The sequence below is a fragment of the Puntigrus tetrazona genome, chromosome 1 (assembly GCF_018831695.1).
Source record: "Puntigrus tetrazona isolate hp1 chromosome 1, ASM1883169v1, whole genome shotgun sequence".
In the NCBI taxonomy this organism is placed as follows: domain Eukaryota; kingdom Metazoa; phylum Chordata; class Actinopteri; order Cypriniformes; family Cyprinidae; genus Puntigrus; species Puntigrus tetrazona.
In genome coordinates, this window is record NC_056699.1 from 14,350,027 (window position 1) to 14,364,466 (window position 14,440).

General features: G+C 40.0%; 1 protein-coding gene across 4 annotated transcripts in view; it reads right to left on the reverse strand.

The window, feature by feature from the left end:
* fbxw7 (F-box and WD repeat domain containing 7) overlaps positions 1-14,440 on the reverse strand; it is a 130,897-nt gene that overhangs the window by 79,774 nt on the left and 36,683 nt on the right. For 2 of the 4 annotated variants that reach the window (XM_043247085.1, XM_043247102.1), the window contains exon 3: positions 593-1,351. In XM_043247085.1, the coding sequence (XP_043103020.1) occupies positions 593-1,282 (690 nt within the window). In that variant the 5' untranslated portion in view covers positions 1,283-1,351. Of the gene's footprint in view, positions 1-592; positions 1,352-3,697; positions 3,855-12,838; positions 13,007-14,440 lie in introns of those variants that run through there. The other 2 variants (XM_043247093.1, XM_043247076.1) reach the window with 2 other exon arrangements.

The following is a 14,440-nucleotide window of genomic DNA, read 5'->3' on the forward strand; positions in this document are numbered from 1 at the left end:
CAAAAAAAGTGTTTTTCAAAAAATAAAAAGTAAAAACTATTGGCATAAAACACTTTCTTACTTTAAATCTCATTTCTTTACATACATTTCACATAACCCATTAACTGTCAACATGCAAACTTTTATTTTATCAAACTTCATATCAAATGGGTACTTTAAGTTCTCTAGCAGGACCTTTTTTGTCAGCTGAACCCCTTGGACATTTTCTTAAAGAACTTTCATCATCCATGTGATCACAGAATGTCAGAGCTAAAGGAGAAACTTAGTTTTAAATGAATCTAGATACTCCTGAACACATTCAATGCATTCCAGTATTTCCATATCAAACCAACCTTTATTAAATATTCCAAGCAATAAGTCGGGTACGTAACGTCTGGACTATGACACAGTTGTAGCTCTCTTGAAATCACTAGATAACATCAAGTCTAATGATCTATCTGATGTAAAGCCAAAAAACGACCAGTAGAGGGAGACAAACACCATGACTGCGCAGGCCTGATAAACTTCTACCCACACAAGACTTTACTACATTATTTTCAATCAGAAGAATTCCATTTGGGAAACCAGATGATAGTTAAATGTAGTCTCTTACCTTATTCTTGCAGACAGAGGGTGAGCTTTGGTGTTGTCGTTTAGAGGACTGGTCCGTGTTATCATTAAGGTCCGATACACCGGTCCTGAGGGAGGGAGAGTGGAGGCCTTCCTCTCCTTCCTCCTCATCTTCAGCCTCCTCCTCCTCCTCTTCCCTCCCACTCTCTTCCGAATGTTCAAACTCGTCGCTGTCCTGGTCCATTTCCTCCTCGCCATCCTCCTCATCCTCCGGCCGGTCGTCGTCTTCCTCTGAACGAAGTCCCACCCCGACCTGTCCTTCCCTTCCGGCGTTATTGTTCTCCTCCTCGTCGTTCTCCTCCTCTTCCTCGCGATGCCGCCTGTGCCTCCGACGCTGCTCCTGCTCCCACATCCACTGGGCGCCCTTCTCGGCTCCGTTCACCTCGCTCCTCCGGCCCTCCTCCACCGGATCACCCCCGGAAGGCCACGGCTCCTCCTCCGCCTCCCTCGGCCGCTCTCGACCACCGTCCTCCTCCTCCTCGCCCGGTTCTCTTCTCTGTTGCTGCTGCGGCGGCTCCTGCTCCTGCTCCTCCAGCACCCGGTTCATGTGCTCCGCCTGGGGCTGAGGTGTGCGGCCGGAGGTGCTGTTACCTGCCCCCGCTGCCCCAGGCCTCTGCCTCTGCTGCTGGGCCGCCCTGCTGCCGCTGCCCCCCGACAGCAGATCCTGGTTCATTTCCAAAAGCCAGCTTGCTACCTCCTGCACCTTCGCTAGGCTGTCTGAGGAGGACAAAGACTTGGCATTCTGAAAGAGACGGAGACAGGATATGGTTAAGAGGAGTATAGTGGATAGTAACAACAACAACAACAAGGCGATAAAAAGTGTGTACACGGGCAGGTTGTAGAAAAATCATTCTCCTGTTCGCATTCAGAGCGTGCTGAAAGTGGGTAACTCATTCTTTTATTCATGCATGTGAAATAAAACAATGGACATTTGCATCTAAGCTGGGAAAGACGCAATATGAGCATCCCTCGAACAATGGGCACCTCTCCTGCTTGGCAGCTGATCATCTACACCAGGCTTGGCCTGGAAACCACAGCAACAGTATCACTTCAACACATGCAAACAAACATTTAATCGCTGCTGCTGCTGACTGTTCCATTCTATTGTTTCAACCAAAACCCTAAAAGGAGCAGTTTATAATATTAGTAAGAAATGTTTCTACTTAAAGACTCCAAAATATTCATATTCAATGCTGTGACACTCAGACCAATCTCCAATTTCACCATTGGGAGCTATTTAAGTAGAATTCGGACCATCAAAACTTTAAAAATGACAGAACGAATACAGCCACAGACAGCCAGCAGGGGGCATCGCTGCCAAATAAGTGCGCTTTATTAATAAGAGTTTAGCTTCCAGACGTACCACACAAGTCTGCAGACAGATGTGCACAATAATATCATGTTACCGTGAGGATGCCCTGCCAGTGAGAGCGAGGTTATGGCACATTAACCCCGTGCTGCAGGTGATGTAAAATATACGTTTAAGGTCTTAAGGCAGGTGAAATTTCAGTAAAGCAAGTAAAGAAGAAATTAATAAAAAGGCCGTGGCAGCGGAGGAAAAAAATCCTTATTAAACCTTTAAAATTAAACCCTGTGCTTATTTCACAGGGACAGAAGCTAGTAAAAAGAGTGTGAGTGAAAGCAGGGATGAGCCGTGTAATCCAATCAGGAGCGTGAGAGCACGTGAGCTTGATAGAGACCTGATTAAGATAATGGAGCGCGCTCACAGATGGGCAGAGACGCTAAGTGATGAAAGACTGATTGCACAAATGTTAGGTGACCATAAAATACACAAGAAACACCGCTACAAATAACGTATAATAAGACCATGGCTAACTATAGCTGGTTTCAATAATCATTAAATAATTATTTCAAGTTCTACAAATAAGGGACATCTACACTTCAATTAAAGCTTTTCATTGGAATAACATCAATAATGTTTAAAAAAAAAAAAAAAAAAAAAAAAAAAACTTTAAAGAGCTTGAAAGCAATGGCATTTAAAGCAATAGTATAACTCTTATAAACAGAACTCTGGACATTAACAGTCACTGCTAACTTTATACTTTATAATTATTGTTCCAGGTGTAAACAAGCATTAATTGTCCTCAGCTGTATGTTGAATTTCAGGTTTCAAAAACCTACAAATCAAAAATGCGTCATACATTTTTGATTGACTAAAATGAACAAATCACACTGATCAGATGTGATCAGGAACTACCCTAATGGGCATAAAATATTAGCAAGAAATATTTAATATGTAATTATTATATACAGATAATTAATGAATGGTTTTTTACATAGCGGCATGAGTCCAAAGGCTGTAGTTACAGCTTCTACCATCAGGGGCTAACAGAAGCATAATACCCTGTTGAACTTTGCACCTCTAATGCAAACATCCAGCAGTACCATATCCATCATCTATTCATGCATTGGTTCTATGCATTATCTTCTCTCCAAGGTCTGGATTAAGGTCTAATCACAGCAAATATATGAAGGCAGAGATCTCAGGGCAATTTAAAACTGTTTAAAGCATCTGATTAGATGAGCTTTTTGATTACCGAATGGTTTCCTTTGTAACAAGAAAGATGAGAGCACAATCAGCCGAGATCCAATTGGAAAATAATTATATGGCGGTGAACTTCAAATAGACATTTCAATTTCCCTTCCCATACAGAGACCGAACAAGATGAGCTCTATAAGAAATCCTGTACAATCTCTGGAGATTCAACTGAAATTTGGTTAGCTCATTAGCATGCGCAAAAACAATTACTTAGCAAAGAGTTAGCTGCATCTCAATGCAAACGCAAAGCGGCTGTGCCCGGTGAAGTGGGCTGCTCCGTGTCTGGAAGGTGCTGGACAGCCTGTTAGTATTCATGTCCTGCACGCTGGTCTATCTGTGCAACTGCATTAGACTCGGAACACAATTAGTGCTGTTAGACTGCACAACTGAACTAGTGTGTGATCAAGTGACAGTACTGCAATCCAACTGGCAACACACACACACACACACACACACACACACACACACACAATTACATTAAGCCTCATTTGCATTGATGGCGAGACTGTTAAAGTGTATGAAAACTACCTTAACAACAGTAATTTGGTTTAGTATGCTTCACAGTTGCTGCTTGCTTCTCATAGGTTTCTGCATTTTTAGGCCTGAGTGAGTCTATGTTCTGTAAGCTGGGGTCCTGAAGGTCAGAAGTTCTGGATACATGTTTAAATGGCTAGTCTCAGTGCTGCTGAATTATCAGGAGAAGAAAAAAAAAAAAAACATTCAATGGTTAATGACAGGATCCCTTATTTTTGCCCTGCAGTGTAAGATTTATTTTATTTTATGCACTTAAATGTAAAAAAAATTTAAATTCATACACAGAACGATTTGAACATACCTTACATACCATGTTTAATTTACGGACTAAAATGAATTTAGATTTTTTTCTGGGGAGACTAAAAAGTAGTAATAATTAAAGCATGCTATTTTTTTCTTACAGTGACAGCAAATCAAAATCTGAGCGGGGGCAGAGAGGCAAAAAAGGAAATAAAGCAGAACCCCTGAAGACCCTGAAAAAAAGTCAACATGTCTCTTAAAATAGATTTGGTGTCAAAATCTCATGTGGCTCAACTTCAAAATAAGGTTAATATTTCAGAATTTCTAATTCACTATTCATGTAATATAAAATAACAAATAAAACTTAAGTTTAAATAGGTATACAAAACTAAATATCAGAAAAGAATGAGGAAATAATTATGAAACATTCTTACTTTTTGCTAATAAATGTTATAAGGAGGCACAGATGGCATACACATTGATGTACAAAAAGGGGGGGATACAGTAACAAAAATAAATGAGAAAAGTTTTTTTGGGGGGGTTTTACTTTTACTACACAGCTTCATGGAATACTGTATTCTGATTGGTCCGTCACCACATTCCAAGTTTTGTTATTCCCAGACAACAACCGGCAAAACTAATAGCACAGGCTCATCCAGGTGACTCATTCAGGTGCTGTTCACGCGCTGGGAACATTTGGTCTTCGTGGAAAGTGTGTTTGTTTGGCTAATAAAATATTAAAACTCAATTCAGTATTACGAGTACAATTAATTCATTACGTCACGCTGCCGTCACAGACTCCCCCTCTCCTTTCAAACGCAGCTGCTGCAGCAATTGTTTTGTAGACTAATGGCTTATAGCATAACTAACAAACTGATCAAATTTTTTAAACCTTTCTGTCTTGAATCAACATCGTTTATTACCATAATTATGTGTAATACGTGCTATGACTGCACCGTCTCCTTTAAATGCCCGTCTAGTTTGAACTTGCCGCTTCCTAGCAACAGCTTCTTCACTGAAGCTTTGCTTTCAAATATTTCAACTCAGATCAAGGTTTTATGTATAATTATTCATTATAATCTATTCTTTGGCAAAAAGCTGTATAATAAGCGGGATAATGTACATCCAGCATCATATCTACATTCTCCCTTACTTATCACTTTCCAATTGATGGCAAGTCAACAGGCCTTTCAGAATCCAAAATATTGTAACAGGTGCTTTGCGATTCATTTTCGACACTCTTCCGTCATCGTCTAGTCTTTCTCCCCTCAATCTCCTCGACTCTCCTCACGTGAATAATGACTCTAAAGTTTAGCAAAGCCATACGAAATTGAACTGAACAAAGAGTACATTCTTAGCATTTATGAACTTTCAGTACTTTTTTACCTACTCTTTCCATCATTGTTGACACTCAAAACACTTGGGAAAACATCCGAATCATTCATGCTGGCCGTTTCCCACCACATAACTGCCTGGTTCGAATTAAGTTGTAAGCGCACTGCAAGGGAACTAGAGAAACCGACCAGAAGCAAACAAGCCTATCACAAATTCATCAAATTCTTCCATCAAAGGCCAGCAAAATGGCTTCAAAATGAAGCAAAAACCAACGTGTCTAATGAATAAAAGCAGAGTTCATGCAATGACATAGGAAAAACTCCAGAAGGTTTATAACGGCATTGCTTTTCAGACATGCGCTCTGATATGGAAAACTGGAAGCATTGCCTTAAAAAGAAAAGAGAAGTATTTGGCTTGGCTCCCGGGAAATGCGGCCAGCCTGGCGTAGCCGAGCAGTCTGATAAGAGAGTGAGGTGCATCATTTCTTTAGTTATTACCACTGTGTACACTTCAGCAGCAGGTCATTTATCTACATCTAAAAGGTGCTGAGAGGAAGGTGAAGCCAAAATGGGTTTTGGCACATCCTCTTAGAGAGAACGTTAGCAAAAGAAGGTGAAGGGGAGGAGGAGAGAGTAGTGGTATTATTGGTTTTACGATGTCATTTCCTACAAAGCTGCCAGGCTGCCATCTCCTCAGGAAACATTACGAACGAAAAGGAAAAGGAAGAAAGAGAGAGGGTTATTTTTATTAAATCACACTGGTACCTGGATGGGTCTTTATGATAAGAACCAAGCTTAAAAAAAAAAAAAAAAGAGAGAAAAACCCATCACCTGGTTTAGCAAATTACTCATTCATACAGAACTGCTCCGATTCTTCTAGTTCCATTAGCAGCAGCACAAGACAAAACGGCCCATTTGGTAGATACGCAAATACAAAAGGCGAACAAAAATTTGGGTAACCGTGCTGGAAAACAGATCTCCCGCTGAAAACCGTAATTTAATGCTTTTAGTGGGTTGTAGTTTAGTTTCAGCAAGAATAAAAGATTGTTAGAGAAAAATGGTTTGTATAGACCGTTTCTTTGACCTCGAGTGGCCAGGCAGAAACGGCTGAAGACTCCCCTCTCGTAAGAAAGACATCTAGACTATCCATCGACAGGCAACAAATCTCTATGAGAGTCACACTGGAAAACCTCAATAAGTCTTCATAATTAGCTTACGCAGAAACCATACACCCTGGAATTAAAAAGACTTCTGCTCAAAGTTCCAGTAGTTGTTTATTAAGAAGAGACCAAAAGGGGAAAAGAAGAGTTACGCTGTGAAACATGAGGCAGATAAATCATTGTGTGTACTTGGCTGATCAAGATTGTACGTGAAAAGCATTAGAAGTTGTTATAACGTTATAATTTCAGACATAATTCTACATATTACCCCAAAGGTACCCAAATTGCTTACTGTTCCTGCCAAGATTCTGACGTTTGCAACCAATGGATACTTTACTGTCCCATGAGCCCACTGGAGAAGAGCTGTGAATGGCAGTGAAGCAACTCAACTGATGCTCTTAACCACATAGCAATGACAACAGGATTGATGTTATGCATCTAGATTGCCTTTATAATACACATTCATACTATACAGAACATAACGGTCACGAAATACGATTATTACAGTATGTAATTCTGGCATCCTGCCATCTAGATACTGTACTTCCACTGAAAACCACAGATGGTTTGACCAGGTAGGTATATTGGGGGGGGATGTAGTAGAAATAGGAAATGAGAAAAAGCTAATTCGGCAATAAGGGATTTAGTGAGGACAGATAAGGACAAGGGATGGAAAAAATACAGACAGAAAAAAACGAATATCGAATTAGAGAAAGGAAAACAAGTAGGAAGAAAAAAGGAAGAAGGGAAGGAAAGAGGAGGCACAGAAGCAAAACCAAACAATGAGAAATGATTAATGAACCAAAAGCAATGGTCAAATCTGTTCTTTCAGTTAATTAAATACCAGCTGTCATCACTAGTACTTAGCTGGCTTAAGCTGGTACTTCAGACGTCACCTTAGTGCCAGTGTTAGCTCCACTAGTCTGTTGTCTTTCGTCATTTCATTCACTTTGACTTGAAAAGCTCAAGATTTTACCATCCAAAAATAGCAAGGTTAATATCCAAGACCTTTTCGCGCACAAGTGCTATTCTTTTGTCCACGTCGTCCACCTCGCCTCTAGGCATTATAGAAAAGAGAAGTAAACTCAGCTAAAGGACAGAGACACGGACAGGTGTAAACACAGCTCTACTGTGGTACAATGACTCACGGCCCTGAGGGGAAAGTAGTCCTCATTCACAAAATAAGGACAAGGTCACAAGCTTCTGGCTAGCTGCAGCAGTGATGTGACTTCTTGTATAGGGTTTTAGAGACGATGGCTGAGTGAAATCAGAAAGAACTGCTGGTGCATTTTTACCATCAATGCAAGATTTTCTTTTTAAATTGATTTATTGTTGACGATAATGTATAAAAACCATTGCATGGCTATTATTATAATAAAAGAAACTGATTTACAGCACACCGACCCTAGAATAAAGAGACTTGATCATTTGAATATAGGTCTCCACCAAATTTCAATATCGGTGCATCCTGAAAGGTTCTCTAAAGCTTTTCTCCTTTTCCCGTCCAAGTAATTTTAGGTTTCCCGAGAGCAGTGATTTCAGTCAGCAGAAAAACCTCCGAGACACACAAAGAAAGCATTAATAAGAAGGTAGGACGCCATTCACAGCAACAAAGGAATTCAGTGCAAAAATAAATTTGTTTGCGTCCCACAGGCAACGTGTGCGGATCATGTTCACCTTGACTCAGGCTTATCAAAAATGAGCTGCCAGCTCTTGCAAATTTAATTTGTAAATCAACGATAAAGTAACAAGCTTCTTAGGTTTTATCAGTAACTTGTATAATACAAAAAAAGGAAATAGTGAAGGGAGGGGTGTCTATATTTATTTTAAACTTTGGCATATATTATTATTATTATTATACATTCTTCTTTCCTGTCTAATCGTAAATAAATCCACATCAACTGTAACAGATGCAGTTTCAAAAATGCAGATTTATTTAAATGAGCAGATTGATTGTCATTTAAAACCTCCGTGGCAGGCTTTTTATTTCACTTAAACTTAAAATGTTGCTAGTGTTGCTCAAAAGGTTATAGTGAATTAATTGCAAACAATAAATTCAAATCAATCTCGCTGGTTTTAACCAAGCTGCTCTGTGGTATTCACTGACATTAAGGCACCATATCAGCATGTGACTCGTGTCAGCTTTGCTCCACACTTCAGGACACCTGAGAACACAACAGGTTCAAGTTAGCAAAAAGAGATGCTGCTTGACATCATTTCTCATGTGTTTTATTTTTGTACAGTCAATTATTTTTCGCAGCCAATATTTTGGCACAGCCTCCCATTCTTCCTTCCAAAACTGCAGATAAAAACTTGCGAGATTTGAAGCGGTCCCTAAAGTGCTCCCTTATGTCTTTCAGTGCTGGGTTTAATAGCCAAATCAATTCTCTGTTCAGCTACGACACGCTCTCTAATGCAATGCACAATTCAAACTGACCCATGCAACGGCATACGCATTTACAACTAGCTGGTAAGTTGAAGTCAAGGTGAAGATACTCAAGCAAATAATAAATCGCATGTGCATACAATATTCATATCCATACATCCGAAACATCCCAGACAGACTTGACAACTGAACACCTTCCCAAACGAAAAGGATTTAATTGTACTTTTTTTTTTAAATGTCTGTTCAGCTGAGTGCAATTTCAGAAGTTTTGGCCTCACCTAAATATAGCTTGTTAACTGACTCAAACATTACTTTCCACATTTTTGCACAGGCAAAAAATAGACACTGATATTGACTAAACACTTATGCCAGTCACTTAGCCAAAGAGCCCCAGTCTACAGCCAGGCCTTCTTCGCATTTAAGTGCTTAGGCAATATGTGCCCAGCCAGCAACCATGTGCTATTGTGGATGTGTCTGTATGGCTTTGGCAGACCGTAGCACCAAGCTCTGACATCTCTGAACAAAAGACACAGATGTGCGGCTGAAGTACTGCTAAGGCCCACTCTATGCCGGCTCTGTCAGGATTGAAACACAAGCCTTAGTACTATTGATAATCCAGAGTACCTCTCCAACAGAAAAGGCAGACAGCCAAGCAGACAGAAATCTGTTTCACAGAACATGCTGGCATTGAATCAACTCAATAGCTACAAGGATTTTCATATTTCACTTGGGATTCACTGATATCGGAGGAAATAAATGAGGCATAAATGGAGAGAACATAAACTAGTGGGAGTCATGTGGTTGCAAAAAAATGCACCAGGCTTCAAGTATCAAAGTCATTAAAGAATCCATCAAACTGAAATTGGAGTACCGTGGCTTTCAGCCCGTGCTAGTGAATAAAGTCATCATAAATGTGAGTGTACTTCAAAAAAGTTGATTAAAATTCACCCTTAGCAGATATTTAAAATTTACAGCACTTCTCTTCTGGGAAAACAAACCAAAAATATTTATGACATCCTTCACGAGACAGATTTTCATCCAATCAAACAGCAGCTACAGTAGCTTGTGATCAAAGAACAGGATACATCATTATTTTTGGTTTGTATCCCGGAAGAATACTACGTAAGTGAATTCTGTCACCGTTCAGGAGTACACAAGGATACGGAAGACTTTAAAGAGGTCATGATTTCCTGAACGCAATCCACTTAACGCTCAAAATGCCAGAGTTTTTGTCCATTGATGCAATCTGCATGCTGATGAATAATCTTGTATCATAAAGTGCAGATGCTATGTAAATAAGAGAGGCATTGAGCAGTGTTGAGCGTTTTAAATGGAACATTGTGAGAATGTGACAAACTAAGATGAGTGACATCTTTTTAATGATGTCAAAAATGTCAACATAGATTAAGCTTAGCACACCCGCAGTGATTTGATTGTGAAACGGGGCCTGTTCTGAACAACTCACGTCTGTCCACCAATCACAAGAGTGACACTTGCTTGCTGATAAATAATGATGTAGGGTAAAGATCAAACTGTTGTTCTGTCAGACGGAGAAAAAAAAATTAAAAAAAATCTTCAAAAACGTAGCATATAGCCTTCCAAAAGACCTGAGGCTAAATGCATCGCTGAAATGCATGGCTGAGGTTTAAATGTTGTTCCTGAGCGACTGAAAAGTTTTAGTTCAGTTTGAGCATTTCACAACAAATCTTTTTGTGAATTAATTTTAAACTTGCTACCTGTTTTTTCAAATATCTTTTGTTGAAAGATAAATCAGTGCCAAGCATTTTGTGCCCAAAGGCAGCACAGGAAAGGACACATTTCTAATCTTATGTGCGTTTATAATAAATGACAAAGCAGCATTTAACACTATTAAGACACCAAGGGTGTTGCCAATTAAATAAGTATATACCTGGATCAGACATTTTTGCATCCGTAGAATATTTTTGTGCGAGTTAAATATATTTACTATGTTATTCATTGTTATCTTCACTTATTAACAGTAATCTGTACATAAATATTTGGCATTTGTAGTTGATTAACCTTACTGCCATATCATATTTGTCATGCTTTATTTAGTGTACCAATATCAAGACAGAAATATTCCAAGCGTCATTAAAAACGTCTTCATCCATTGGCACTAAAACCTTGTGGGAAGCATTACAGGGTCGAAAAACATCATTTGTGTTTCAATAGTGAGCGATAGTTTTCAGGGTTTGGAACAAAAGGAGGGTGACGATTTTAATCTTTGGTTGAATTAACCAGTATATAAGTATTTCCAGGTGGTGAATGTAGCATGATGCATTAAAAAAAAAAAAAAAACTGTTTGCAAACATCCACCAAATGAACAGCAGTGCTTTGTTTGGTCTAATTGGTAACTGGTCGTGAAAACAAAAGTTCATACAAACCCATGTCAATTGACCCGTCAGACCAAATAAAACTTCCTGCCAGCAAAGCAATTAGTTTTATCGTGACGTTCTGTGTTAATGTGCAATAGTAAAAAGGATGCTAATCTATGTAATTATACTTTTTCAGCAGTCACAGGGAGCAATAGCAGAGTCTAACACGCATTCAGCCTGGTAATTCTATAAATACGAGACTAATGTCTCCTTTGCCCTTGAGTCTATGTTTCTTTGAGGAAGGTATTAATCAATACCAGAGCTATGAAAGGATTCAGATCAGTTTGAAAAGAGGTAACCCAACCCTTCACGACAAGGCTTACCCAGGATGAGGGAGCATCGCCTAACCCAGAGAGAGAAAACCACTACCTGCCTACATAGCAATCAGAAAGCCACAGAGAGGAAGACAAATAGCACGAAAGTGAATCATCCTCTCTGCCTTTCCAATCTTTATAGCATTGAACACTTTTCTACAGTTCTCATAATGGAAGATCCAGGCACTAAATATGCTATATGGCTTAAAATATGCACTAAAGAAGTTAGTTACTTTAATAATATATGCTGGATCACGTATCTGAAAGTGTGAATAACATTTTCACGCACACAAACACAGAGAGACCAAATAAGCGTCAAAACAAGCTAATCTTGCAATTTACTCCATTTTCTGCCCTCTCAAAATTGAGAATTATATAAGCGAAGCTACAAAAGCTTTTTTCCCTTCATAGCATTTTATCTCATTTGCTGGGCATAAATATTTTCTCAAGATGCACCAAATCAATCTTGTGCAAAGTGAACAGTCCAGAAGCAGAGCTTTTTCAGAGGCAGCACTGCTCAAAAATCAGAACAGGCAATATTGAATATAAGCCACATATGAGAGACCGTGACCTCATATGCCACTCATCTCCATTGCGAGCAAATTGTTCGGCTCAAAACTCTCTTTAAAAGCAGCAAACAGAAATTCAGCTGCAGACAGCCTTTAACAGATGTCCATTAAGAATGCATGTCAGTTCAAAGACAGCTCTACGGTTGTCAAGGTAGCAAGACGGCCATTAAATCACCTGGTTCCATTACAAAATCAATTACTGCAGTGTGCTTGCATGGTCTCTCCGGTCCCTCTAATGGCCAAATAACAATGGAGACACTACTGCAAGGTCAGTCCTGCTGTGCTGATCCAGACACACTGAAATCTTCATCAAGAGACTGCTAACAGCTCCTTTCTCAGAGTGCTTCCACCATAAATGAGCATTGTTCTGAACAAATGGCTAATTAGAACTCTGATGCAACCCACAAATGGACCAACTGACCACGTTTTCAAAACCTGTTGGCCTTTTGGTTACAATCATAAAAGCAAGGCTGTAAATAATAATCGCATGGGGTGTTCAGGCAGTGTACTCTGTGAGTGAATTCGAGGTGACCTTGGACAATCATTTGTTCCCACTAGAAAGTTTTTAGAAATGACAAACTTGGAAACCATCAACACCAAAGCACAGAATAAACATCAAATAAAACCATGGTGTCTACCCTTACCCAACTTCTAAAACTAGTCTACAAGACAGTAATCCAAAAACGTGTGTAGAAACCAAGTTCTACAACAAATTTCAGTTTTAGCTGGAGGTTACCTTATGCTGAGGTGGGCAGCCAGTAGCCAGGCGCTGCAGGTGCTCAGAAGTGTGGCTGCAGGACAGCAGGTCTGAGCAACAAGCAGAGCGGCCGAGCCTCTTCATCAGCGATGAGATGATGCTGCAGCCACAGCCGCACATTGACTTGCTCATCAGAAACCAAAAAAACGTTGAACGAGAAGACTAATGACTCAAGCCCAGGTGAAAGAGAGCTCCTTGGCAATCAGCGGTCCTCACTTTGAAGGAGCGTGCTGTCAGCTGAAGTGACAGACTGGAAGCAGAGTCACAAGTGGTTGTGTCAGAAGAGCAATTTCCAGTTCCGGGAGGAGAACTGCCATGGAAAGTAAAGGTGTGTCAGAACCAAGGATGTCACAGGTCCACAGGTCACTCTCAGGTGTTCCTGGGAGATCAGAACAGTTGAGAAGACAACCCTCTGAGAGTTCGCCCGAGGACACAGTTTTCCAGATCAAGTCTTTCACCCTTCAGCATTTAATATTTCAGGGTGAAGATGATACCCGTGTGGCTCCTGCAAGAGCCGGAAGCTTAGCCATGCCTGTAATGCAGAGCCTGAAGACGCTGCAAATCCAGCAGGTGGGTGATGATCCTCAGATGGCTGTGGCACAGGTAGTGTCTCTCTCTCTCTCTCTCTCTCTCTCTCTCCCTCTCTCTCTCAAACAGGCCAAGCTTACCCTCCCTGCACTTCCCTCAATTGCTTGTGATGAAGCTGCATCTCTTCCTTCTCTTTCCCACCCCCTCCCTCGCTCTGACACAGTCCGCTCTTCCGAGCATCTCGATGAACAGCAGCTCTGGAAGCCCCTCCCTCCGTCTCTCCTCCAAACACTAATCTCGTCAGCAGGACTGCCTCCAGTTACAAACCAATGTCTGGATTTGTAGTTTAATACGGTTATGATGTGTTCGGCATAACATACTACCACAGGACTACTTGTATTTCTACAGTATGCAGAATTTTTATTGTATTAGTAGATGTGCAGTATACCATCGAGCATAACCCTGTGTGGACCGTTATATCTAACAATTCAATATCCTTGTCTTTTCATTTTCCGTGTGACGAATAGACCAGAAGCTATAACAGATTGCATAACTTCTTCCATGATTCACTATTTGAGTGGACAGCCAAAAAATTTGTTTTAGCAAAAATTGGATTAGAAATAAGAGCTACATTTATGTTTTGAACCAAACATGCAAAATGTCAGAACGTGACAATAGAGTATATTATTTGAAATGTTTAGCATCATATAGCATTTCCAATTACATTTTTAAAAACAGTTATGATAAAATACACAAAACATGTTTAATAATACATACCATTAAGCACTTTTATTCCAAATATGGCCATACTTATTCTATAACGCTAACCTCCGTAAACTAAACTAAATTGCCAATAAAGTCTTTAGATCCCACACCAAGCAAGTTCACGATTTTGTGTCACCTACTGTAGGTGGAGTTACAAAAGAGTGGGTCTATCAGACAAATGAAAAATTCAATAAGAAATTACTTAAATTACAAATAAAAACACTTTACGGCAAAAGGTCAAGTAAAAAGAGATCAGCATCAACATTTTGCTGGAGGCATGATTACTCA